Source organism: Leptodactylus fuscus, chromosome 2 (assembly GCF_031893055.1).
Source record: "Leptodactylus fuscus isolate aLepFus1 chromosome 2, aLepFus1.hap2, whole genome shotgun sequence".
In the NCBI taxonomy this organism is placed as follows: domain Eukaryota; kingdom Metazoa; phylum Chordata; class Amphibia; order Anura; family Leptodactylidae; genus Leptodactylus; species Leptodactylus fuscus.
In genome coordinates, this window is record NC_134266.1 from 210,655,955 (window position 1) to 210,683,834 (window position 27,880).

General features: G+C 40.5%; 1 protein-coding gene across 1 annotated transcript in view; it reads right to left on the reverse strand.

Annotated features, from left to right (window-relative positions):
* The window catches only part of VWA8 (von Willebrand factor A domain containing 8), a 200,197-nt gene that overhangs the window by 51,370 nt on the left and 120,947 nt on the right, over positions 1–27,880 (reverse strand). The window contains exons 30-38 of the mRNA XM_075265448.1: positions 27,542–27,744; positions 25,007–25,123; positions 24,850–24,914; positions 24,636–24,761; positions 23,899–24,008; positions 22,402–22,556; positions 21,582–21,777; positions 12,242–12,323; positions 5,082–5,286 (exon numbers count right to left, since the gene is read on the reverse strand). Of these exons, the coding sequence (XP_075121549.1) occupies positions 5,082–5,286; positions 12,242–12,323; positions 21,582–21,777; positions 22,402–22,556; positions 23,899–24,008; positions 24,636–24,761; positions 24,850–24,914; positions 25,007–25,123; positions 27,542–27,744 (1,259 nt within the window). The remainder of the gene's footprint in view (positions 1–5,081; positions 5,287–12,241; positions 12,324–21,581; positions 21,778–22,401; positions 22,557–23,898; positions 24,009–24,635; positions 24,762–24,849; positions 24,915–25,006; positions 25,124–27,541; positions 27,745–27,880) is intronic.

Below are 27,880 nucleotides of genomic sequence, written 5' to 3' on the forward strand. Positions count from 1 at the left end.
TACAGCAGCAGCACTATGTAGGTGTACTGTGTAGGATGAAGGTGCCCCGCTGCATACCTCGTACAATACCAGGCTGGTTAATCATTCATGTGAAGATGCACTGTGCACTTTTGCTGTGCTATTTATTGGTCTGTGACCCTGCACAGGCCTTTATTCACTTGAATGACACTATACACATTTACAAAACCATGGAGACTCTCTTACAATATGAAGAGACAATACAGAATTAACTATGCGCTGACCGAACCACTTCTTGAATTCTGATCTGTTTTCATTTAGAATGCCATCATTCACCATACCTCTTAACTATGTATTATCTATGTGAATTGTCTGGTACAGATAACACAAAGTATTCTGCTTATTCATGTGTTAACCAGAATATTCATTATACAGAGCCCATACTTATAGCTACGATCTACTCAATGATTTCTAGCAGTCTTCTTGTACAGTGAAACAGATTTTTTCCCTATACAGTGCCTTTCTTGAAACCTTGCAGGAACAACAACACAGCCTGATCCACCTGAACTGGCTGAAATACCAAAACACATCACTAGGTTAGTAGTAGCACTGTATATAAGGCTGTGCTCTCATTTTTAGGTACAATGGGGGTTGCAGTGGTTGTATCCTCACCTATTAGACACTGATGATACATGTAAAATTGCCCAAACACAGGACAGCATGTCTGGCTAACCACTACTTCTGACTCTGACATAAACATGCACACTTGGATACAACAATGCACATCCTTCAATCCCCACAGCAGGCTTTAACAAACAGTCATTCTCCCCTCTAAATATAAGACTAACTAATACATCTGGCTAGCTTTAGTGGTCAGACATCATTGTCTGTCATTGGAAAATACTTTTAATACATTAACACGGCAGCCTAACACTTGAAAGGCATTAGACAATTCCTTTTCTAAGAAGGGTCCTTTGAAAATGATTACAGGCTGTATACTGTGGTATATGTGGTATATTACCCTACTAATAAGTTGTTGAGGAGCCGAATGTTCACGTTCCCTACAGCACCAACACAGGAGAAATTAAGCATTACATTAAAATTATGGGGTTGTCTTTGGAATCCACTGACCTGCTGGATCCTCCACTGGTGGAAATCCTCTTTGTGACTGTTGTAATTGATATGGGTGCCAAATGAGAGACTCCCCTTTATTAACTCAGGATTATTCAGTTTAGAGCTTACCTTAGAACTCGGTGAGAAGTCCCTGCTAGGTGCCATATATCCCACATTAAACAAACCAGGCTTCCAAAAATTATCCTAGATGGAGACTTGTGTACTAAGCTGCACCTGCGCTGGAGGCGCCAGTATGGGAACAGTACAAGACATGGCCACCAAACGGGGGAAAAGCTATAGATAGTCTCTAACTGGACCTGCAGTGAATGCTTTCAGTACATGCGCAGGACAGGACATGGCTGTCAACTTGGAGTATCAATGGATATACAGCTTGTTTCCAATGGTACCTGCGACCCCGGGCAGATACTGCCAACAAGGTTTATATTAAGCCCTGATATGAACAGTTAGCTTCTTATGTCATTACCTAGTAGAGTATGGTATTACTGAAATGTGGCCGAAGGGGGGACAACTCCTTTCATTCAAGGAGGTAAAAGCACCAGGTATAAGGCGCACTACAGTGGAACAAATGCAGAGAAATAATCACTGAAGGTGTGAAAAAGCCCTTGTATTTAGAATTCTAGATTATACTATTTATTACAGATTTATAGCATTAGTACTACTGAACAAGGCATTTACCTGCAGCTATCACATTAGCAATGTATGACAACATTTCTAAAAGTCTTAAATAATACAGCAACCAAACCTTTGTAAATCCATAAAGAATATCACTTTGTATGAGTCCCACTTCATAACATCATCCATCATGAGAAAGTTACAAAAAATGAAACGAATTAAAATATTTTCTTCCATATACCAGTCACTCGTCACATATTGGCCACTAGATGGTGCTATTGTTATTAATAATAACATCACTGATCGCCTGTGATACATACTGTAATACTATAAGGCAGGGTTCACATTACCTTTGGATTCTGTTATGAAGGTGTCCACTAAGAAAAAAACTAAATCCAGACACTAACAGAATGTTTATGCGTCTGAGTTTTAAAAGGAACAATTAAAAAACGGGACACAGTTAGTTTCTGTTTTAATACTGTCAGTTTTTTTTGTTTGTTTTGTATCTGCTTTCTGAGCACGTGCTGAAAAAAACAAACAAACACAAAATAATGGACAGTAACTGATGGCTATTAGTTATTGTCCATGATAAGATTGTTACTCATAGACTTCAATGTTAAAAAATAACAGATGCCTGACGTCGGTCATGAATCCATTTTTTAACAGACACAAAAATCCTGCATGTAGGATTTTTTTGCCTGCGAAAAAAAGGACATGTGAAAGATTGGATGTATAATGGACACTAATGGTCACTAACAGACAGGATAAGATCCCATTGAAATCAATGGAAATATTAACGGATTTGTGACGGTTCAGCTAGTGTCCGTTGCTAAAATCTTGAAATGGAATACAGCTACAGACACTGCTGACGGTCACTAACGGTAGTGTAGAAGAACCCTAAGAAGAGTATAGTATCAAAGGGAACCTGTCACATAGAAAGTAAAGAGCAATCTGGAAGCAGTACATTTTAGAGCAGGAGCTGAGCAGACAGATATTTGGTTTTGTTGGGAGAGATTGAGTAGATAGAACCAACTAATGTAACCCCAAAAATAAAAAAAGAATATCAAATGGTTCCAAACAACCAAAACATAACATAACTCCAAAAGAATAGAACCAATCCAATAAAATACAAAAATATTTTATTAATCAACTATAATTAATAACATGAAAAAACACATGGAGACACACAGGGGAAGGTCCACTACAATTAGGTGGACAAATACCACAACCCCCCAAGAAAAACAGTAGCCGGAAGGGCCCCTGAGGAGATCAATCAGATCACAAGTTGTAGGAATGCAAAAAAATAATCAAAATAAATAATAGCTGACCCAATATATACACACTCTCATAGAATAACGACAAGTGCATAGATGTATCCCTTTACTGTATATAGCATGTAATAAAGGTCAGAAAATAGGTTCAGTAATACAGACAGATATTTGGTTTTGTTGGGAGAGATTGAGTAGAACTTGTAATTTATCCATTGAAAGCTCTGCTCTATATGCTGAGAAGGCTGCCGTCTTACATGTCTGCATTTTCCGTGTGACAGGTTCCCTTAAAACATTTTTCTGATCACTGAAGTTGAAGTAGACATTTTAGACATGAAATATGGCTCTGTATACAGTTCTATGAGATAATAAGGATAACCAGTCATAGCATATCAAAGTGAGACATAATGGACCTCACTGTCAGGGGTATACTTAACCACTGAGGATATTTTATCTCAAGTATTTACAAAGAACGTGTATAATATAATAATATGTACACGTATTAAACTAGTCACAATGTAAACCTGGATGGGTATGCCACAATGACTCATGATCAGAGCACCATTTATTGTTGGAGTTGCTCCTGGCACTGCGTGAATACATCAGATCTTAATGGTTGTGACTACAAGACACTTCTGCTTCATTACACAACACTTCTACATCCAGAACTTCTATGGGGTGCTTAGTAAACAGTGAATAGTAAAGGAGATCAAAAAATACTCAAACTAGCACTGATGCAAAAACATTAAAACTTAACATTTATTTATAACCCCTTAAAAATGCTGTCAGCATACATAAATTATTGACAAAACTGCTAGTAGGCAAATAACCTACACAAGATCCCTATGGTTCAGTTGGGAACAACATGCAAAACAATTACAGTTATCACTGCGTTATCAGTAGTGGATCATATAACATACATTGTGTTGAGCCAAAAAGAAAAAAGAAAAAATGGTTCGATCTTACCGCAGTGACGGGAGGTGAAGTGCTGTAATAGATAATACCAGTCATATGACAGACCCTAGATGACCCTAGGTGACTGTCCCTCAAACCCCATTAGCTCCTGCCCTAACAAGGATAGTCCCAAACTGAACCTAAATATCTCCCTCACAGTCCCTACACGGCGTTTCAGGGTGTGTATACACCCCTCTTCAGGGGACCTAACTAGCCATGTAACATAGAGCACCTCAACCGAGGAACTTGCCCAATTGTATCTAAAGCACAGTGGTGCTTTTAAACAGGGATCACAGGTAGAGACTATTCTGTCTATGTCTCCTATGACATTCTGGCCACTGCCCCCCCTCATCTACCACTAGTTTAATGTCCAAATTCATCTGCCTCCAGTTTATTGTCCCCTCTTCATCTGCCCCAGTTTAATGTCCCCCTTCATCTGCCTACAGTTTAATGTCTCCCCTTTATCTACCCCCAGTTTAATGTCCCCCCTTTATCTGCCTACAGTTTAATGTCCCCCTTCATCTGCCTACAGTTTAATGTCCCCCCTTTATCTGCCTCCAGTTTAACATAATAAAACACTGATACTCTCCTCAGTCCCTTGCTGCTCTGTAGAAGTCTCTTGTCCCGGACTGTTCAGTGATCTGAAGGCACGATGTGATTGCAGTCATCAGATAGCGCCTACAGCTTCCGGGGCAGGAGCACACAGGGAAGTGCTTCACACAGAATAGTGAGACAGGAGCTGTTTTTGGACGGCTCCTGCTTCACCATTGTATTTAACTCATCTGCATCCTCCAGACGCAGAGGAGTTGATACAGTGACGTACCTCCTGGAATCCGGGACTGTCCTGCTTAATCCGGGACAGTTGGAAGGAATGTTGGAACTCCCACTGATCCAATACTTATTCACTATCCTGAGGATAGGGAATACACTGTCTTTGTGGGCAAATTCTCGGAAATATCCACATACACAACGTTTATATTACAAAAAAAAGCAGTGACCTGTATAAATATATACCAATAAATGAATCAGAACTGAATTTGAAATCTTTATTTAGGTAAAAAATGCTGTTCAAGGACAATTATTTATGGAAAAGATATTTTGCAGAATGTAGATGCTACCAATTCAAGAACAAAGACGAAAAAAACAAAGTTTTACCTGCACTGGTCGTCCATCTTCTTGTCCAATCATATTTCTCCATTCTAGCAAGGAGCGTTGAATACTTTCCAGTCCAGTCTCCCACAGCCTCACGCTGCCTCCCATATCCACAGTAACAACTCCTCTGTTTCCAAGTGTTGCCAGCAAAATGTCGCTATCGGTTATTTTAGAAAGCCATGATGTATAGGGAGACACGGATGATGCCCTGTAAGACACACCATTACAATAAACAGCTATAATGTAGACAGGAGGATTCTCATAAGTGGATATATTACAAAGTAATATGGAGTCATGAAAAAAATGTACACTATATTTACTCAGGAAATCAGATGCTGTGAATGTTGGAAGATGCATGTTAAAGTAATATCTCCATTATATTGGTACATGTAGCTGCAGTAAGAGCTCTTATCTTATCTTAGTCCATTATTATAACCTGGAGGCTGAGAGGAGGATATGCTTATAAAGGGTGCATAAAGGGTATAGTGGAAAAAAAGTTAGACAAGGGGGAAATTTATCATTTTTACTTCAAAAATAATCATAAAAATAGCACAATTTTTGGGGTGTAGCCCATTGTTTACTAAAAAATGTGAGTTTTGGATAGGGCTCAGTGGCAGGGGGCATGTCCTCCTATTGACAGAAAATGCATTATCCTAGCTAGTGTAGACATGAGCTTCTACCTCATGGAGATCAAGTGATATGCTGAATTTATTAAGAGGTACGAGCCCTCTAATATGTTAAGCACATAGTGGATCAAGATTGGAGAAGGAAACAAATCTTGTTAAATTCTCCAAATTACAACAGCGCTTAATGTGTAGTATGTATATGCCCAGACTTGTGGAATAGTATTTAACCTTTTTTGATTTTCGATTTGCTTATTTAATATCAAACCCAGTAGGTACATATAACTTGCTATACCGTATGTAATGAACTCGCTAAAATGTACATAAATGAAGTAACTGCTGCAAGCAAGGCAGTGCAACTAATCTTACACAGTTGCTACCAGGGCTGTAGAGTCAGAGTCAGTGTTAGCCGGAAGAAAGTTACTGACTCCAAAATAAAATGATTTAAAAAAAAAAAAAAAAAAAATATGATGTAATTATTAATACTGTATACTGGTAATTATTTTGATACATAGTCTGTTGGATATTTACTCTCATATAAAGACTATCACTCGTTTTATGGTGAATTAGAGGAGGTTTACTGCATCTGTCTGACCATGGCTGTCAGCTATTTATGAAGTTGTCAGAGTCACATTGTGGAGTCGCAGTCAGTGGATTGGCCCTGGTTGGTACATACTGCTACTGACATTACTCCCACACCACAGTACACCCACACCACAGTAAACAGCAAGCTATGCACACATATACCATACTAGATGCTGTCCCTGCACAATGCACCAGATATTTATGTCCCTGATGACTTACAGTTACTGATAAATTCACCCTGAGAATACTTTTCTTTTGCATCACTGGGGATATAAATTATGAAATTTTACTGTGAATAATTTAAAGAAACTATGTTGTAGTATATATTATGGTGTACCTCTTTGGTTGGTATATATATGTACATATTACATTGACATGTGCCCTATAAGAGAATGAACTGATTCTTTTCCTAACTTTAATGAGATCTAATACATTTTATATAAGTGATGATGTTGGAGATAAGAACCAGCAGACACAATTCCTCTTAATCATAATGACATGTCTCCTGGCAAGAGATGAAGCTTGACAAGAAACCAATGGCTTCAGGGTGTGAACTAGAAGAAGCACATTTAGAAGAGACTGTCAAGTGTGCTTGTCTTACTCAGGGGAAGATGATGTTCAGACAAAGATTTGGGTCACTCCAAGAAAAAGCAATTTGGTGCTACAGTGATAGAGAAGCATTCAGACAGGTAATAATTAGAGATGAGCGAACACTAAAATGTTCGAGGTTCGAAATTCGATTCGAACAGCCGCTCACTGTTCGAGTGTTCGAATGGGTTTCGAACCCCATTATAGTCTATGGGGAACATAAACTCGTTAAGGGGGAAACCCAAATTCGTGTCTGGAGGGTCACCAAGTCCACTATGACACCCCAGGAAATGATACCAACACCCTGGAATGACACTGGGACAGCAGGGGAAGCATGTCTGGGGGCATAAAAGTCACTTTATTTCATGGAAATCCCTGTCAGTTTGCGATTTTCGCAAGCTAACTTTTCCCCATAGAAATGCATTGGCCAGTGCTGATTGGCCAGAGTACGGAACTCGACCAATCAGCGCTGGCTCTGCTGGAGGAGGCGGAGTCTAAGATCGCTCCACACCAGTCTCCATTCAGGTCCGACCTTATACTCCGCCTCCTCCGGCAGAGCCAGCGCTGATTGGCCGAAGGCTGGCCAATGCATTCCTATGCGAATGCAGACTTAGCAGTGCTGAGTCAGTTTTGCTCAACTACACATCTGATGCACACTCGGCACTGCTACATCAGATGTAGCAATCTGATGTAGCAGAGCCGAGGGTGCACTAGAACCCCTGTGCAAACTCAGTTCACGCTAATAGAATGCATTGGCCAGCGCTGATTGGCCAATGCATTCTATTAGCCCGATGAAGTAGAGCTGAATGTGTGTGCTAAGCACACTCATTCAGCACTGCTTCATCACGCCAATACAATGCATTAGCCAGTGCTGATTGGCCAGAGTACGGAATTCGGCCAATCAGCGCTGGCTCTGCTGGAGGAGGCGGAGTCTAAGGTCGGACCTGAATGGAGACTGGTGTGGAGCGATCTTAGACTCCGCCTCCTCCAGCAGAGCCAGCGCTGATTGGCCGAATTCCGTACTCTGGCCAATCAGCACTGGCTAATGCATTGTATTGGCGTGATGAAGCAGTGCTGAATGTGTGTGCTTAGCACACACATTCAGCTCTACTTCATCGGGCTAATAGAATGCATTGGCCAGCGCTGATTGGCCGAATTCCGTACTCTGGCCAATCAGTGCTGGCCAATGCATTCTATTAGCTTGATGAAGCAGAGTGTGCACAAGGGTTCAAGCGCACCCTCGGCTCTGATGTAGGAGAGCCGAGGGTGCACTTGAACCCTTGTGCACCCTCAGCTCTGCTACATCAGAGCCGAGGGTGCGCTTGAACCCTTGTGCACACTCTGCTTCATCAAGCTAATAGAATGCATTGGCCAGCGCTGATTGGCCAATGTATTCTATTAGCCTGATGAAGTAGAGCTGAATGTGTGTGCTAAGCACACACATTCAGCTCTACTTCATCGGGCTAATAGAATGCATTGGCCAGCGCTGATTGGCCAGAGTACGGAACTCGACCAATCAGCGCTGGCTCTGCTGGAGGAGGCGGAGTCTAAGATCGCTCCACACCACGCCTCCTCCAGCAGAGCCAGCGCTGATTGGCCGAATTCCGTACTCTGGCCAATCAGCACTGGCTAATGCATTGTATTGGCGTGATGAAGCAGTGCTGAATGTGTGTGCTTAGCACACACATTCAGCTCTACTTCATCGGGCTAATAGAATGCATTGGCCAGCGCTGATTGGCCGAATTCCGTACTCTGGCCAATCAGCACTGGCTAATGCATTGTATTGGCGTGATGAAGCAGTGCTGAATGTGTGTGCTTAGCACACACATTCAGCTCTACTTCATCGGGCTAATAGAATGCATTGGCCAATCAGCGCTGGCCAATGCATTCTATTAGCGTGAACTGAGTTTGCACAGGGGTTCTAGTGCACCCTCGGCTCTGCTACATCAGATTGCTACATCTGATGTAGCAGTGCCGAGTGTGCATCAGATGTGTAGTTGAGCAAAACTGACTCAGCACTGCTAAGTCTCTGCATTCGCATAGGAATGCATTGGCCAGCCTTCGGCCAATCAGCGCTGGCTCTGCCGGAGGAGGCGGAGTCTAAGGTCGGACCTGAATGGAGACTGGTGTGGAGCGATCTTAGACTCCGCCTCCTCCAGCAGAGCCAGCGCTGATTGGTCGAGTTCCGTACTCTGGCCAATCAGCGCTGGCCAATGCATTCTATTAGCCCGATGAAGTAGAGCTGAATGTGTGTGCTTAGCACACACATTCAGCTCTACTTCATCAGGCTAATAGAATACATTGGCCAATCAGCGCTGGCCAATGCATTCTATTAGCTTGATGAAGCAGAGTGTGCACAAGGGTTCAAGCGCACCCTCGGCTCTGATGTAGCAGAGCCGAGGCTGCACAAGGGTTCAAGCGAACCCTCGGCTCTGATGTAGGAGAGCCGAGGGTGCACTTGAACCCTTGTGCACCCTCGGCTCTGCTACATCAGAGCCGAGGGTGTGCTTGAACCCTTGTGCACACTCTGCTTCATCAAGCTAATAGAATGCATTGGCCAGCACTGATTGGCCAGAGTACGGAATTCGGCCAATCAGCGCTGGCCAATGCATCCCTATGGGAAAAAGTTTATCTCACAAAAATCACAATTACACACCCGATAGAGCCCCAAAAAGTTATTTTTAATAACATTCCCCCCTAAATAAAGGTTATCCCTAGCTATCCCTGCCTGTACAGCTATCCCTGTCTCATAGTCACAAAGTTCACATTCTCATATGACCCGGATTTGAAATCCACTATTCGTCTAAAATGGAGGTCACCTGATTTCGGCAGCCAATGACTTTTTCCAATTTTTTTCAATGCCCCCGGTGTCGTAGTTCCTGTCCCACCTCCCCTGCGCTGTTATTGGTGCAAAAAAGGCGCCAGGGAAGGTGGGAGGGGAATCGAATTTTGGCGCACTTTACCACGTGGTGTTCGATTCGATTCGAACATGGCGAACACCCTGATATCCGATCGAACATGTGTTCGATAGAACACTGTTCGCTCATCTCTAGTAATAATCCAAAGGCCATGGCAGAAATCATTATTACGTGGGCGACAAAACAGATCAGGACCCGTGTATCTGTACTTGGCTAGGGCTGATCAATCACTCCGTCTAGAAGCCCCACATCACAGATAGCTTTTCAATCAAGCTCAATTCACACGTGTCACATGTAAAGGATGAAGTATTAGTCTACCAATTGTTACTATAATTAATTGTTCTACAGGTCTAAAACAAAAAGAGTAGTGGTTAAAATGGTAGAATAGTATAGAATGGGTGAAAAAGAGTAAAAATAAGTAATTAAATTAAGGGGGTTTTCTGGGCTAAAACTCTTAATGTTTTGTGCTAAACATAGGTCACTAATATCAGATCTGTGGGGGATCTGACACCCACCACCTCTAGCGATCAGCAGTTTTCAGCAACTGATACGCAGAGAATGGAGCAGGAAGCAGACAGCACTGTTTTGTGTAGTGACTGTACTGAGTCATTACAGTTTAAGTCCCATTTAAGTTAATCTGCTGTTCTTGGTATGGCCATTACACAGAGAACAGAGCTGTCTGCTTCCTGCTCCATGCTCTGTGTATCAGTTTCTGAAAACTGCTGATCGCTAGGGGTGGTGGGTGTGAGAACTCCCACAGATCTGGTGTTGATGACCGAACAATTCTTTTAGCCTGAAACACCCCTATAATGACTGAATCATAGACACTACAAATCTTTGCTGAACATGTAGTTCTGCAGTTGAATCGTTCTGCAATAGGGAAGTATACCTCAGCTCCAATGTAACTGTGTCATAAAGTTGAGAACATGCTGAATGCTGAGATGCAGTCCCTCTGCTTCAGGGCAGAACTGTGCATGTACCATCTTTGGCACAGACAGTTATAATATAGTGGACAGGGAGCACATGCAGGCTGCTTCTATTTACGGTAAGTATTAGGAGCCGCACTGCAACTCTCTGGAACCACCACTATACAAAAGAGGGGGCTACAGTTGCATTCCTATTACTTGAAAAGGAGCAGGCTGCGCACCCTGTCCACAGATCAGATACTGATGGCCTATGCAGTGGACAGGTCATCAGTATGAAAAAAATTCTACTTAGGGTCAGAAAACCCCTTTAATGCCCATAGACATCTAATTGTTGATGTCTATGAAAGTTCTTTACTGCTGGGTAAAATTGTCTACTGGAAAGTCTGCCTACATTATTTTGCCTAACATTTCTGTAAACTATCGGCTGAATTACTCAACACGTCTCTGTGTTGAACCAATGGATTCTTGAAGTTATTTATATCCTTAATCTATATACAATGTAACCATATACAAATATTACACAATACAGAAAAACAAAAACAGTCTGCACATGCCCTAGAAGGCAAACCTTAAGTATTTCTCAAGTCTGGGCTAACTTTAGAAATAAATGTAGTCTCAACAAGGTTTCGAAATGCTTTGGGCTTCTTTTAATTATTTGCATTTCAATGTGTAATATGTTGTAGTTCTATTACCTAGATACGTACCATTGAGTCTCTAATGCCAGTGCAGAGTGTATTCAAGCCAATAGACAGTAAACTGTATATACACACCAGAGGACTGTATTTTACAATTGTACTATTACCTAGATACTTACCAGTGAGTCTCTAATGCGAGTGCAGTGTATTCATGTCAATAGACAATAAAATGTATATATACACAGGAGGACTGTATTTTACAATTGTACCATTATCTAGATACTTACCAGTGAGTCTCTAATGTCAGTGCAATGTGTATTCATGCCAATAGACAATAAAATGTATATACACACAGGAGGACTGTATTTTACAATTGTACTATTACCTAGATACTTACCAGTGAGTCTCTAATGTCAGTGTATTGTGTATCATGAAAATACATATATGCATACATATATGCAACAAGGACTGTATTTTACTGGAATGTATGGCCTCATTTAGCAAAAGAGAAAATATTCTAAGGCAAAGTGTCATGAATTGATACAACTGCATTAAAAATGCACTAAAATAAGATCTGAATGTAGTTTTGGTGTGAAACAAGATGTGTGACCTAAACCAATTCTTCCTTTCTCAAAACATACTGTCAAATTGCCAGGACCTTGAATGCCTGTGAGACACAGCAAAGGAAGTTAAGCTACAGCCTACAATGTCTGCCCTAGTGGTCAGTATGAAATAACATATTTCAGGATTTAACTTTAGTATAAAAGAAGTCTAACTTAAATTTATATGTAGCTTTCTGATTATACATATTGTCATTGTAATATCAACTGATGCACTAGAACACAGTTTAGTATATCAGAATACAGAACATAGTTTAGAATATCTTACCGTGGAACTGGAATATACTTTAGTTTCTTTGAATTAAGATCTGTAACTTCTAGGTATGAAGATGCATCAGGAGGAAGAACATCTAGAATGGAAAACAAACCTTATAACAACTATAGAAATTCAACATTGGATATTAAAGGGGCTCTATCAGCAAAATCATGCTGATAGAGCCCCACATATGCGTGCATAGCCTTTAAAAAGGCTATTCAGGCACCGTAAATGTTAAATTAAACTACCCCCCCCCCCCCGTTTTAAAATAATAACTTAAAAAAGAATGTGATTTACTTACGGAACGTGCACGCTGGGCGGGCATTCAGGGTGTGTCTTCATCTTCTTCCCCGCCTCTTCTTCCTCCGATGTCTTCGGGTCCCGTCCTCCTCCGGCGCTTGCACGCGGACACTGATAAAAAAATATAGCCCGGGCGCATGCGCAGTAGCCATAGTAGAAGCCGCGTGCTACTGCGCATGCGCCCGGGCTACGGGACCCGAAGACGTCAGAGGAAGAAGAGGCGGGGAAGAAGAAGACGGCGCACCCTGAATGCCCGCCCAGGGTGCACGTTCCGTAAGTAGAGAACATTCTTATATAAGTTATTATTTTAAAACGGGGGGGTAGTTTAATTTAACTTTTACAGTGCCTGAATAGCCTTTTTAAAGGCTATGCACGCATATGTGGGGCTATATCAGCATGATTTTGCTGATAGAGCCCCTTTAATGTTAAACCTATATACTTCATAAAAACAACATGCAAATTATTTGTCTGATATTCTGAAAAAAATAATCAATTTAAGTGAAATAAAATCTGATTCTAAAGATATATAAAGTACAATAGGGTATCTTCCTGGCACAAGCTGAGAAGCCTCGTGAGAGCACAATGTATATAATGTCTGACATTCCTTAAGTCTTATTGACGTACACTGATTTATTTATAGGCTCTTTGAATGACCATTTACATGAAGGAAAAAAGGAAAATTCCACATAGACACACAGAAGATTTTAAATTAGCAAAAAAAAAACTTTTATAAAAATGCTAGATTCAGAGTTCATGCACAGTGCCGTCATTGCACAGCCCTTGTGTGGGAGCGTGGTCATATCACAGCTTAACCTTTCGCTTTAGCCTCATCCCTATGGACACTATGCATAGTGACAGCTTCAAGCTGTCTGAAAAGTAGAGAAAAAACTTCTAGGCCTCTGGCCTAGGGCAAAGCCGACTGCACATGACTGCTGGCCACAAGAAAATGGCCGCTTAAACAGTATTGTAAGCGTCCATTTTCTTGTGGCCGGCGGGCATGTGCAGTCGGCTGCCCGAGGCCTAGAAGTTTGAAGCCACCGCCGGAGGAAGACACGAAGAGAGCCGGTTCCTGAAGAAGATGGAGGCGGCGCTGGAGAGTTCTCTCGCAATATTGGGGAAGCCCCCAGAGCTGTTTGAGCGCTGGAACCCGCCCCCAGTGCTGCGAGAGAACTCATTTGCATACCAATGAAAACTGGGATTTCTACGGAACGGCAGCACGGAGAAGACATCTAAAGGTAGGAGAAGAATAGCCTTTCTTAAGGCTATTTCTACATGTTAGGGACAAAAAAAATTAGTTTTATTGATAGGATCCCTTTACACTAAAGCCCTATTCACATCTACATTTGGGTTTCCATTCAGGGATTCAGCTTGGGGAAAACTATACGCATAAAAAAGCAGTTATCTAAGGAAACCAGCGTATCCCCGAAAAAACCCAGTTATGCATAAATGCACTAGAGTTTGTGAATTTTACATCAAGGTCAAGTTGAAATCTAATATTAATATCCTTTATTTCTATGAGATTATACATGTAAAAAGAGAAGAATTTTCATTGACTCACAGAGCCTAATAGTATTAAACAAGAGCAACTTTGTATCTATAGTTTGAAAATATTGCGGGTCATTGACACCTCTGAGCTGTCATAGGGAATACATCTCAGAAGATATTGAAAAGTAATTATCTAGAGAAATTGAACTTGAGACTTATTGTCCATGAAATACAAGACGTATTCATAAATGTGTCAATCAGGAAAGCCGAAGCTGCTGCAAATCTAACAGCCAAACCGCTGATCATATTTCATCTCAGGAATTTAATATGGGCCAATTCATAGACCCACTGCTAGAGCAAAAGAACAAGAAGAATCCTTATTCTACTGCTGGGGAGCGGCAGCAATCTTTCTCTTTTTTCGGCCCTAGTGTGGAAGTGCTAACAACATGTAAGATAAGTACGTAAGATATGTAATTTTTTTTGCCCTCCCTCATAGCAACCTTGCACACTTTTATGTAAATAAGCTCTTTTTCAAAGGAAAAATCTGTTGGAAGGGCAGAATTACTGATTTTGGCTCATTTAGTCTCAATTAACTGAACAAGTGATTCTAGACCGAAATATAATGAAGTTTATTTGATAATTTTGTTATTTTCTGTCTGAAAGTCCTGCCACCAAGTGTGACCTTGTTGCTAATTTGCTGTTTACTCTCCATCACTAGGGAATTTCACTCCTGCCTTCAGGTTTCAAATGGACCCGAAGAACAGAAACCTAATCCGCTTAAAAAGTGGTTACCTGCAGAAACCTGCGAACCCCATAGGATATAATGGGGAAAAAGGCGGAAAATTTTTAAGCAGATTCGGGGACGGAAACCCCAAATGTAGATCAGGTGCAGGTATGAACCTAGCCTTAGGGCTTCTGACAGTCGTGGCTTCTCCCTCCGGAGTAGGCTCAAATGAATAGGCCGACTCCAGAGGTTGCTGCCGCGAGGCGGACGCCGCGGCTCAACGAGCCGTGGATTCTGCCTGAAGAAAGGGCAGCATGCTTCTTTTTTCCGCGAGCGGCAACATGCCGCTCGCATAAAAATGAACGCTAGCGGTCTCCATAGACCACCATTGTGAGGGGGCTGATTATGATGTGGATTCCACTCCATAATCCGCCCCCTCTGTGCCTATGTGAACCACGGCTCAAGACGGGAATAAAGGAAATAAAGAGGAGAGAGGTAGGTCTCTTTTTACAGCCTCTGCATGTCTACACACAGCTTTCCCTGACTGTAAAACAGCACAGGAAAATATTAGCTAAGGAAAAAGCAGAAAAGTCAAAAAGTCAGTGAATTACAGTCATCCTTTAAAAAATAGACTTCATCTATAATATAATAAGCTAAAGTAAATAGGAAAACTTTCTTCTGTACTTTTTTTTTGTTTACATCTTTACCATAAATAAACTGGTTGCCTATGTGTTATAAGGAATAATGTTGTTGCAGCAAATGCTGCTTCACAGTTAGTAAATGAGTCACGCAACCAAAAATATGCCTCATTTTTCTCACATTCTTCACACACACTATGTGAAATGAATTTGTCACCTCACATTCACACTGTTCATGAATAAACTAAATTAAGAAACACTAAATAACACTGGATTCTTTTCTCAATAGTCTTATTCAGATCACATAAAAAGCGCTTACATACCAGATGACTGGCAATAGTGACCTGGACATTGCCAATGTGCCATCACGCTTTTTGTTAGAGAGACAACCGCCAATACAAAATACAAGAATTCACTGATCCTGTTGCAATACAGCATCAACATTTTCCGCAGTGTTGTACACAGATAAAGCCATGGTCAAAACATTCAAAAATAAAATAACACACCCACACCTAGAGCCTGATAACTCTCATTGAAGTGAATGGGAGGCAGAAAAATACTCCTGGCAGGTGCACAATTTGCGAATTCCACCCCAGAATTGGCCACGGATTTTGGTCAAGCAGGAAAAATTCAGCCACGTTTACATAGCCTAACAGCTCAGCAATATGTGCAGGACATACTGCACCCACATTTATGGCACCTCATGGCAGGGCTTCCTGCTGGATAATGCTCGCCTACACACAGCAAGAGTTTTCCAGGAATGTCTTCAACAGATTGCAACACTTCTTTCTTCCTTGTGGCATGCTTGGTCACCAGATTTATAAGTCTATAAGTGTGCAGAAACTATAGGCCCAGCTGTAACATCTGTAGGCAAATGTGACACAGGATACCCTATAGAAACTGTATGCCTCCATGCCCAACCGAATCTCATCTTGTATCCAGACTAGAAGTGGCCCAACAGGGAACTAGAGCCTCCTTTCAATGGTGTGGTTTTCCCCAGTAAATTTGTTGAACCCTACAAATTGTACAGAGCTGCGGAATATGTTGGCACTATATAAATAAAAATTATTAGGATTTTATTCTCATAACCACTTAGGGCTCATTCACATCTGTGCCCTGTCTCCGTTCTGCAGGTTTCCGTTTCCTGCACAAAACAGAGGCAGGATACGGAAACCTGCAGGACTCTTTCTCACCCATTCATTTGAACGCAGGTGTGAACCTAGCATAAAATATACAAACATTACTTTCACACACACAAAGTTTCATTTTTTTCCCCACAACTCCTCGGTGCATTATTCTTTTTTGTCAATAGTTATGTGCTTGCCATCCTTGATGGAATTTAAACCAGTGACTTAAACCATAACTAAACTTTCTGCCAACCTTTGATTTTCTGGTAGAATTTGCGTCCTTAATAAATTTTGTAATATGATTTATTAACACATTTTGTCTCCTTTCTGTGAAGTCCTACATTTTTTCACACTTTCCCTTGTTTCTGTATTGAGAGCTGTTTCTGCCTCTCACTGAATGTTACTGTGTATGGAGCATGAGATTGGAGTACAGGGCTGTGTAACATGTAGAAAAAATGAGAGTAGGGGAGGGTCACTTCAAACAATTATATCTAAGACATTATAAAACTAACAAAATTGCTTTTAGTGTCATATAAAATAAGAGATTCTCCTCTTTCATATGACACTAAGGCTGCAGTTCTATCTAAATTAAGTCCAGAGATATCACTGGTTAAATACACAGTTGGGATTAGGATATTTATATGCAGCTGCATAATATATATGACAAACATAGCCCAATCCCGATTTGTGTTTTCAACCAGTGATATCTCTGGAAATAATATAGATAGGATATGACACCAAAAGCATTTTTATACATTTTATAATGTCTGAGATATAACCCTCCCCTGCCCCAATTTCTCTATGTTTTACACAGCCCCCTACTCCAATCCCTTACTCCATACACAGTTAAAACAGAAGTCAGGTGAACAACAAGGAGCCATAATCTGTTAATAAAGTATATAACAAAATGTATTAATAACACAAATACTGACGGAAAATCAAAAGTTGTGCGACAGTTTAGTGTAAGTACTGCACGACAACAATATTGACCACCAGACCAATTTTCAACCCTGCCACAATAATGAAATGCCAATGGGCTCCCATTAGTAGATTCATTGAATTATTAAAACTAAAACATAAGAAAAAGAAAGTAATCAGGCTTGTGGCTTAAGTTTCTAAACAGCTTGAAAAATTAGCTGGAATCTGATGGGTTAATATTGAAATTACTCCAAGGACACAGAAACATCTCATGCAGAAGATCACAGACCTTCTAAATGACTAATGGCTTCTTTAGTCTTACTATATCATAAGAAATTTAATAGGAAAATATAAGACTCATAAGTACCAAGGCTGAAACGACAAGACTGTCAAACAGCGGCTTGTCAATCCATTTCAGAACATGTTTTATGGAGAAATGAAGTGTAAAACAGATCTTGCTTTGTCTGGTGTGCAGATGCTGTATTCTACATTAAGAACATAATACCAGCACATAATGGTGATGATGATGTGCGGATGGCTTGCGGCTTTATTATCTGGACACTGGCCATTACTGAAGGAACTGTACTAATTCTTGAGGATAATGTCTGCTCTTCATCTGTATATCTGCAGAGGCACATATGGCTCATGCAGCAAATCTACATTTGTTTGACTGAGAAGAAACAAGTTGCTGGGTGGGTCAAGACAAAGTTGTGACTTGACTTAATAAAGATGCAGCGGTAGGGCCTGAAGAACACAGCACAAAATAAAAAAAGCTCTGCAGGAATAAGGGGATGGAACAAAGCAATAGCAAAATATAGGAAGTAGGAAAACACCTAGCCAGTCTGACATAAAATGGTAAAGCATACCAATAACAATGAGGTTTCTACGCAGTTCAGATTAAAGGTCCAGCACCTATCGATCAATCAATATCTAGGAGACATAACACACGTACTTTGTTCCAATACTGGATTAGCAAAATATAGTGTCTACTGGCAACTGCTGCTAAAAATGGTGCAAAAAGTTGTGACCTTTAAAGAGGTTGTCCAGGCAAATTGATAAATTTTATATAGGTTGGGAAGAGGTTAAAAAAAAAAATTACACACACCTGTCCCTGATGCTCCGGTGTCTGGTCCTGTTCATCTGGTGTCTTCTCAAAGTGAAACTGCTCGCAGTCTGTGACTTCCACTGAAGCCACTGATTGACCTTAGCGGTCACGTGACCACTGAGGCCAATTAGCAGCCTCAGGAAGAGACCTGTGATGTCATAAGAAGTGACATCTCAGGCCCTTCACTGAGGCCACTGATTGGTCAAAGCGGTCACATGTGGCTGGGAACACTGCCACACATCAACGCTGCACTGAGAGGACCGGAGTCACTGGAACATCAGGGAAAGGCGAGTATAATTTTTCTTTATTTTTTTCACTGTCCCCAGCCTATTTAAAGATTACATTTAATGTTCAGTTTTGCCTGGACAACTCCTTTACTGTGTCTTAAGAGAATGCTTTACTTGACCAGATATATGTCAGAAAAGTGATATTTGACATATGCCTAGCTAGCGTGCACCTGCATATCTTCAACTATATTGAATGGGATAATCTGGTATTAATCTCAAAACAAAGGGGTCCTTCAAATCTATATAGTGCAAAGGAAGATTATGGTCAACAGGTGCCATGTGCAATCGTAAAGAGTATGCACTGAACAATAGGAAAAAAAGAGCATGAATGCCTAAGGTAGTACTATGGATTTTGGATTGTTCCTTAAAGCAAACCTTTGAGGTAATCCATGCTGTCCTATCTGAGAACAGGTTATGAGAGAAAGATAGAAGTTGAGCTGTGTGATATATAGATTTCTATTAAAATCTGAGTAAATCCTGACAGGACTCCTAGGAGAGACAGTGAGAGTCATGACTACCTGGCAGACATACAAGCTTTGTATAGCCATTTGGACATTTTTTTTTGTATCTGTGTATATACAAAGAAGGCTGTCAATAGGAGTTTGTAAGTTATCAAGACTGTGACTGTCTGTCCTAGGAGGCCTGCCAGGATTTATTCTGTTTTTTACTTAGAAATTCTACTCAAAATCAAATAAACCCGGGGCTGGTGGCAGGTAGCCGGGGCCAGAGATGCCAGGAAGGTCCACTATGATGGTTTCAATCAAAACAGATGGAAGCACTCATTGCTTTCTAAAAGCCCAGGGAGCAAGTGATACTACATATTTCTGCATTACTTATCGCTCGGCAATTCCCTGCTTTGGCACCTACATAGTGATTTCTGTGATTTCTGCTGGCACCGGAGCTCTGAGAGGGGTACGGGGAGTAATGAGCAGTAATAATTAAATTTGTAGCCCTGGTCGCCTCCCTCGAAGCCTGCTGAGAGCAAGCCACTTTGCTGTGTGTGTGTGGTTGGGGGGGGGGGGGGTCTGGTAGGCAATGGGGGACATTACAGGAGCAAAAGGGGGACATTATATTGTGTATGGGGAAAAGAACGTCATTATACTGTGTATTTAGGGAATAAGGGGCCATTATACTTAGTGGGGGGCATTAGGACTGTACATGAAATTTCTAGAAATTTTGTCTGCATGCTGCAACTATCACAGTGTAAAAGCCATTACAGGTCAATTATAACTGCAGGTCGCACACATTGCAAAGCCTGAAAGCTAGAGAACACCTACAGTAATATACTATCTCCATATTCAAAGTTAAATGAAAAAGAAAAAATCCAATCTGTCCGCATTATGCAAAAAGAGAAGGAAGTCCTTTAATGGAGACTGCTGACACCACATATCGACTCTCACAGGAGTCACACTTGATAAAGACTATTGTAAGGGTCAATACATGGTGTCAGCAATCTCCATTAAAAAGCTTCCATCTTTGTTTGCATAATGCTGGTGGTTGGATTTTTTTTCTTTTTTTAAAAAGTAGGTGTCTGCTATAAGAAAAAAAATGAGTCTCTTCATAATACCATGGACAGAGTCCAGCAATCCCTTACATAAAATTCCCATTTATTTCCTAATTTAAAACCTGATTTCCATATTAAAAAGATGCTTACAGATTCTGAGCCCAAAGGCTCTTCCTCAGCTATGGGATGAAAATGTATTTTCGTCTTTCTAACATGTCAATCAGTTCTTGAGCATTTGATGTTCAATACATTTCTGTAAAGCTTTATTAAATAATATAGAGATGGAGGAATCAGCACAGAAATGACACCACCGCGGCAAATACATCTTTACTTGTGAGGCTTCGTTCTGCCTGTCATGGGAATAACTGCTCATCACACCCAAGCGTTATAAGGGATCAGATGAGATGAGTTTCTCCAGTGCAATAAGCTTTGCTATTCTGATCTCTGATCAAGCTGTCAGACACTTGTCACGTATTCATCTGAGATTACATCAGTCTGACAGTGTAAATTAAAGGGGTTGTCCAAGACACCATATGTATTGGATACAGTGTATTAATGGTGTCAGGGAACCACAGCTCTGCTTCTATTCATCTAAATAGGGGCAGAACTGATTTCGGACCAATTCCCTGTATACAGCTCCTGGCAGCCAGATCAGAGGATCAGTACAGGTAAGGTAACCTTCCTTTGGATAGGTAAACAGCATCCAATATAAATGAGGTCTAAGACAACCATTGTAAAAGAAGATTCTGGTCAAAGAATAGAGGAGCTGAGAAGAGAGGATGTGTGACGCTACCATCATCTTCCAATACAGTCAGTGCTTCAGAAATCCTACCAGGTAGCTACAGAGACTGAACACAAACAATCTTAAAAAGGGTTTTCTGGGATAAAAATATTGATGTTGTCTCCTAATGATAGTCATATCAGACTAGTGAAGATTGGACACCCTGGGAGCTAAGCTGCAATGACTCAGTCTGGCCACTGCACAGAGAACGGCATTGTTTACTTCCTGTTGCATTCTCTTTGTATCAGTTGCTGTGAACAACTATTTGGTAGGTTGCTCCTTAGAATAGGACATCAATTGTTTTAGCCTGGAAAACTCCTTTAAGCCCTGACTCCTGTATCTAAATCCCTGTCATATTTCTTTAAAAATTTCATTTCAACATTTTATAATATTATATAAAAATTCTTTAGCCTACTTGTTGCAGTGCAGAAAAGTTTTCCTAAGAAGCTAACAAAAAACTATTGGAAACAATGAAAACCTTACCCTTAGGATAGATTTCTTTTAAAGGCACATCGGCAGAAGACACAGCTCTGACCACTTGGTTGGCTGCTAATAAATTTACACAATTGGTTCTCTTCAAGTTTGCAAATTTGGTTGGTTGGAAAAACTGATCACTGGGGGATCTTGCTTGTTGGCCTAGAGGGTGTACTCTCTTCCAGCTGTATACTTCACTAGGAGACTACAATATAAAAAGCACTTCATAAAGTAACAATAACAATGGTTCTGATCAGACATATACTGAAACTGAAGAGCTCACGTTACAACATTTACATTGGGTATGCTGATACGTATAGAGTGAGCGAGTACCACTGGAAACGTTGGTGGCTGTAGACAGTAGACATTCAAGCATACTGGCTGTAGGTGAGTTGAGTCCCAGAACAATGACATAGTTTAAATGCATGACGTGTTCTACAGAATATATCAAAATTTATTTGTATGTATTCACTAAACATAATATTTGTCCCTTATTAATTACTGGCAAGCAAAGGCATATATATATGCTCACATGTAGCCAACATTAATCTTAGACTCAGCAAAAGTATAACTTGACATGATGCTAACATTTGCTACCTGCAGATCAAGTGCATTTTCAACATGAGAGTCCAAAGGTGTAATATAGAAATATTTTTATTTCACTGTATACAAAAACATTGGGTTCCTATCATCATTTTAGAGAAACAATCCATTAATTTTCTCTACAAAAAAGTGAAAGAATTGCTGTATCCAAATATTAATATACAAAACATTGCTTGGAAACTACACAAATCTGAAAGTCATGTAACTTGACTTTCATATCTCTTACCATTAGGTCAGGAAATCCTACTACGATTGAGGCATAGCTGTTTTCATCAGAAAGGAGCCTATTAGGGGAGGTGATCTTCTGATCGATTGCTGCACTCAAGTTCTCAGGGGGCAGCTGATCACTTGAAATAACTTGCAGATTGATAGGCTCCAAGCCTTTGAAAAAAATAAAAATGGTTACACTCCGCTCTGATATAATCTATGAATAACTAATATTCAATGCACTATTATGAACTTATCTAACAAATACAATGCCCACAAACTCTAAAGCCCAACACATTAAAAATAGCATCCAAGTAAAGTACAATGCAGTTGTGAGATACTGGATTTTGAGTAACTGAAAGCCCCCATACGTTATATGACTCTACTTTTTATGCCTCCCCCCCAGTATATAACCCCTTTCTTATGGTCCCCCTAAAATATATGACCCGTTTTTATGGCCATCACACAGTATCTGACCCTTTTTTTTTTTAAACTGTAATTTTTATTAGCATTTTTCACAGAAAATTGGTACAGATAAATAAATATGTATAATGCCGAATAACATTCTAATCAGCTATTAAGTAGAACAAACTAAGGAGGGGAAGGAGGGAAGGGGGGGAGTGAGGAAGGAAATAAGAGAAGGGAGTCACAGGCTGCGGAGGATACAATAGGAGTCTCATAATGACCACACAACCTGGAAGGCATCCAAGGTATGGTTAAGGGAGGCCGTCAAATATTCCATATTTCGGACGTCTTTCACCCTAGCTCCCAAATCCGCACCTGTAGGAGGGGAGGTCCTCTTCCAATGAAGGGCTATGAGCATTTTGGCTGTGACCTCTTTTTATAGCCCTCACACAGTATATGACTCCTTTTTTTTAACCCCCTCACACAGAATATTATCCCCCTATTTATGGTCCCCACACAATTTATGACCCCCTTTTATAATCCCTCTTGCAGTATAGGACATCTTTTTTAAAGCCCACCTGCAGTATATGACCATTCTTCCCCCCTACCCCTATACAGAATAGTGGCTGATTTTTACTCACCTGTCTATGCTCCAGTCCTGGCCGCCCTACGCTGTCGCCTCCAGGGTGCGCTGTTAACGATGCATAGTGTCCTGGCGTTCTACAGCATCGTTATGTAAGTGCAGCACCACCTAGAGGCAGTGGAGGGCGGCCAGGAAAGGAGCATGGACAGGTGAGCAAAAACTATTGGCAGCTGCTTACTGCAATAACACATTAAGTAGCTACTCATGTATGTCACCCAAAATATCTTGGCGTGTTATAGGTCCACCATCACTGCTACAGACCCTCTCCATAGATATCTATGAATTTCATCAACTTCATTCCGTCTTCACCTAAATTAATTTTTAATTTTAAAAAATCTTAAATTTGTTACTCTTAAACTGGCAAGACAGGTGGAATACAACATCTCAGGGCAACATACTGAGAACTCATCAATTCATTTCACACATGAGCCCAGTATAATCCAAATGATTTACTACTATATTAAATACCTGTCGTCACTCCAAAACCAGCACTTGCTGCCTCCTCCTCAAGTGCATGCAACTGACAAACTCCAGCGTCCTCAGCTTCCATATGCAGCGGAGTAGTCAGAAGAAATTTCCTGCAGATTTCAGAGGGGAACAACAAAATCATACATTTATGTGAAATAAATGGTTTACTTGAAGCAGTAAGTCTGTTGGTAACTTGATCATTTCTGCCGCTTACTATTAAATTACATTTGTTACATTACCACCTATCATTAGGGAACATTATAACACTCCTGCTATCATTGGGCATTGTGGGATTGCTACCTGGGGTACAGAGGTTGTTACTTAGTGTACAGAGACTTTCACTGGACATTCTGTGACTGTTACTGTTGTGATCAATGGAGGGGCCAACAATATTGAGAGGCACTACGGACAAAACACATATAGCTTAAATGGGGGACTTATTTAGCAATAACAACAACAACAACTGAAGATACCCAGGAGTCACTATGTTGTTTTTATAAATTGTCATCCAAAGGCACAGCATCAGGTAAATTGACAGATTTATATAGTAGGTCTGAAAATATATTTCTGTACATAAATATAACGTATATTTATTTATCTCAAATTAGAAGATACACCGAACTTGTGATATCAATATCAGTCCATTTAGGGTCCAACTACTGGCACCACTTTTATAAGTTATTTTTCCCTGTTATTGAGAACGGTCTATCCAGGTGGTTCAGGCAGCAGGCACTTACTTATTGGTCTGATTCTCAACCAGGAGCCACTTGTCTTCTGCCACTAAGAACACAGATTTGAGATTGATGGGCAAGGAGATGGCATGTGTGGTGCCCTCCAGAACATCTAGAACATTAATGGAGTTACTGTAAAACAGAAAAAGATAATAATAATTGTATTGCATATTATTGCGTTGTTTTAATATTACAATTAAGGCTTATGTTAGACACCCACCCGTTTTCCTTAAAAAACACCAGCCAATTCTTATGTGAAAATTCTCTGCACATTCTGTGGCTTTCCTAAAATAATGCAGACAAGTCAGATTAGCCTAGAAATACACACATTTATCAGAAAGTGGAGCTCATACTATTATATATATGGAAATGTTTACCCGTGCCTCCTTACTACCCCACCAGGATGATTTTTTTGGTGGTTCGTCATCTTGCTGTGAAAGTACGATACGACGAAGTTCTCCACTTTTGGTGTCCAACAAAAGAATGATACCAGACTAGGAAGAAACATATTAGCATATATATTATCAGATCATGAGATACAGCAAGGAGTATATCTATTTGTTATATCAGGACCTGGTATATGAGAAAACTGAGGGAGAATTTATCAAGCTCTGCACTCCAGAATTCTGGCATTTGGAAAGAAAAAAAAAAGTAATAATGAGGACGTGCAACTTTTTGAGCTCATTGCATTCTTACAACACCCCCCTCAACTTGCGTAAAGTGGGTAGGAAAGTGGGCACGGTAGCTGTGCACCAGATTCATAAACTTTTAAAAAGTTTCAAAAATAATCCCAATCTCATCCCATTGAATGGGTGACATAGAAAGTGCAGTAACATCTCAGGACAGGAGTGTTAGACTTATAGATATAACAAATAACAAATCAAACACCATGTGACATTTGATAAATATGCCACAAACAACCCAAAAAGAGACTCCTGACACGCATGATAAATCTCCCATGTCTTTTTCTCACAAAGTTCATATTATGCTTGTAAGGGCTAGTTCACACGGGGCGCCGTATGGCGTATTTTGGTCCTGATTCTGATGCGGGAAGCTGCGTCAGAATAGGGCCAAAATGTGCCTGCCACGACTGTTGCGGCTTCCCGCTTCGGAGTAGGCCCAAATGAATGGACCTAGACCGGAGGGTGCTGCCAGAATCCGCCTGAAGAAAGGACAGCTCGCTTCTTTTTTCCATGAGCGGCAACATGCCACTCACGGAAAAAAGTAAGCTAGTGGTCTACATAGATCGCTATTGTGAAGGGGCGGATTATGATGTGGATTCAGCACCAAAATCTGCCCCCTCTTGCCCCGTGTGAACGAGCCCTAAATGCTATATGTAACTATATTGCTATTATTTGTTTTAGCCTTTGTTATTTAAAGTGAATGTCTCATCAAAGAGAATGTTATCGAACATGTGGCCCCCTAGGGTGATCAACTTATGGGTTACTTTTCTAAGGGAGCGTTCACACTTGCACTTGTGACTGCCCGCCTGGTCTCCATCCCATTCCCTGGGGAAACTGGTGATGGCTTCCTGGCAGTCAGTTTTAAAACCCATTCAGCAAACCGCCGGTGTCCATATGCAGCCTCTCCACCTGGAAATCGTTTGTATTTTTGCACGAACACAAAGTCGGACATGCAGGACTTTGTGCCCTTGTGAAAAAAAACAATTTCCCTGTGGAAAGGCTGCATACGGACACTGGCGGTTTGCTGAATGGGTTTTAAAACTGACCGCCAGGAAGCCGTCCCCTATCCAGTTTCCCCAGGACTGAGGACTGAGACCCGGCGGGCAGACACGGGCGCATGTGTGAATGCCCCCTTAGGAAAGTAACCAATAATTATACATGTGTGCATCAGGTTGGAGACTGGACTTTGAAGGATTGATGATGGTAACAAATGTGTATGGATACATTGTGTACAGTGCAGTGTTTGACGGCAGCAGCTAATATGTTAGTTTTGTGGGTTACAATTTGCAGCTCTATATGATTGGTGCCCAATAACATCACTATCTATGTGAAATTTAAGGTTCCAGTCTGCCTTAGTGAAAATCATTAAACATTAAACATTAAGCATTAAACATTCTTTGGGACTTTGGAAACTAAAATAGAAACATTTGTTTAATACCCAAGCCATAAGAATAATTCTCTCCACTTCAATAACATCAGTTCTTCACTAGAAGTTACTGCCATTTTAATAATATATTATAACTGAGACATATATCAACAGAATCATTATATAATCGATACAAATCTCTGGCTAGAATACTAGAAGAAGATATAGGTTGTAGGAAGGAGTCGAAAGTAAGCGACAAGAAAGTGGAAAAAGCAAAGAATCATTTTCAGATGTCATTATATACCATTAAGCAGAATGTTATTCCAGAAGTTCATTTATAAATAAATATTTTTCTAAAAACTAATATTTTGTGTATATCCACCTTTTATTTTTTAATATACTGTAGTAAAGGGGTGCTTGGCAAATTTTTTTTGTAATATACGGTACTTTATCAACCTATTTTGCTTCATTTTAGTAGAAAACAAATTATTAAGTTCTCCCTAGCATCTCTCTAACTAAAGAGAAAGTCTGCCACATATATCCTGGGGGATATTCATGAAGACAGCTGAGGATATACCTCAGGGGAGACCCATCAGGGGAGATATGCTGAGGGGAGACCCCTGCTGGGCCGTGTTCCTGCACGGAGATCTACGCCAGTACTGTACTATATCATGCATTCAATAGTTTTCATTGCATATGTCACTTCTGTGTAGTGCAATGAATTTATTATTTATTGAATGTACTTTGGCCATGATGGGCCCTTTACAAACACCACATCATCCTAATATGATGTGTCAGACACAATTACATTTATTCACAAGAATATTTATACAAGATAAAATTTTGTAAAAAACAAAAGTTACCTGTTCTTCATGCAGAATAACCTGTCCAGTCAGTGGATGACCAAGAGGTGCTACACTCACGAATGGTTGCCATACACCTCCCACAGTTCTAGGGAAAATATCATACAACTCCACATAGTATCCTTTATCCCCATTAGTCTTCATAAAGTACAATGACACTGGATTGCAGGTAACCACGTACACTGTACTGTCTATATCATTATCTGAGAGGGGAAAAAAAATATTATGTGCTTTAGAAGGAGTTTAATCCATCTTAGACAATTTCCTAATTCTTTAATAGGTTCTGCTCCACTGATTCCAATGCAGTTGGAATTTTGTCTCTAGTTCCTATTGTTCCCA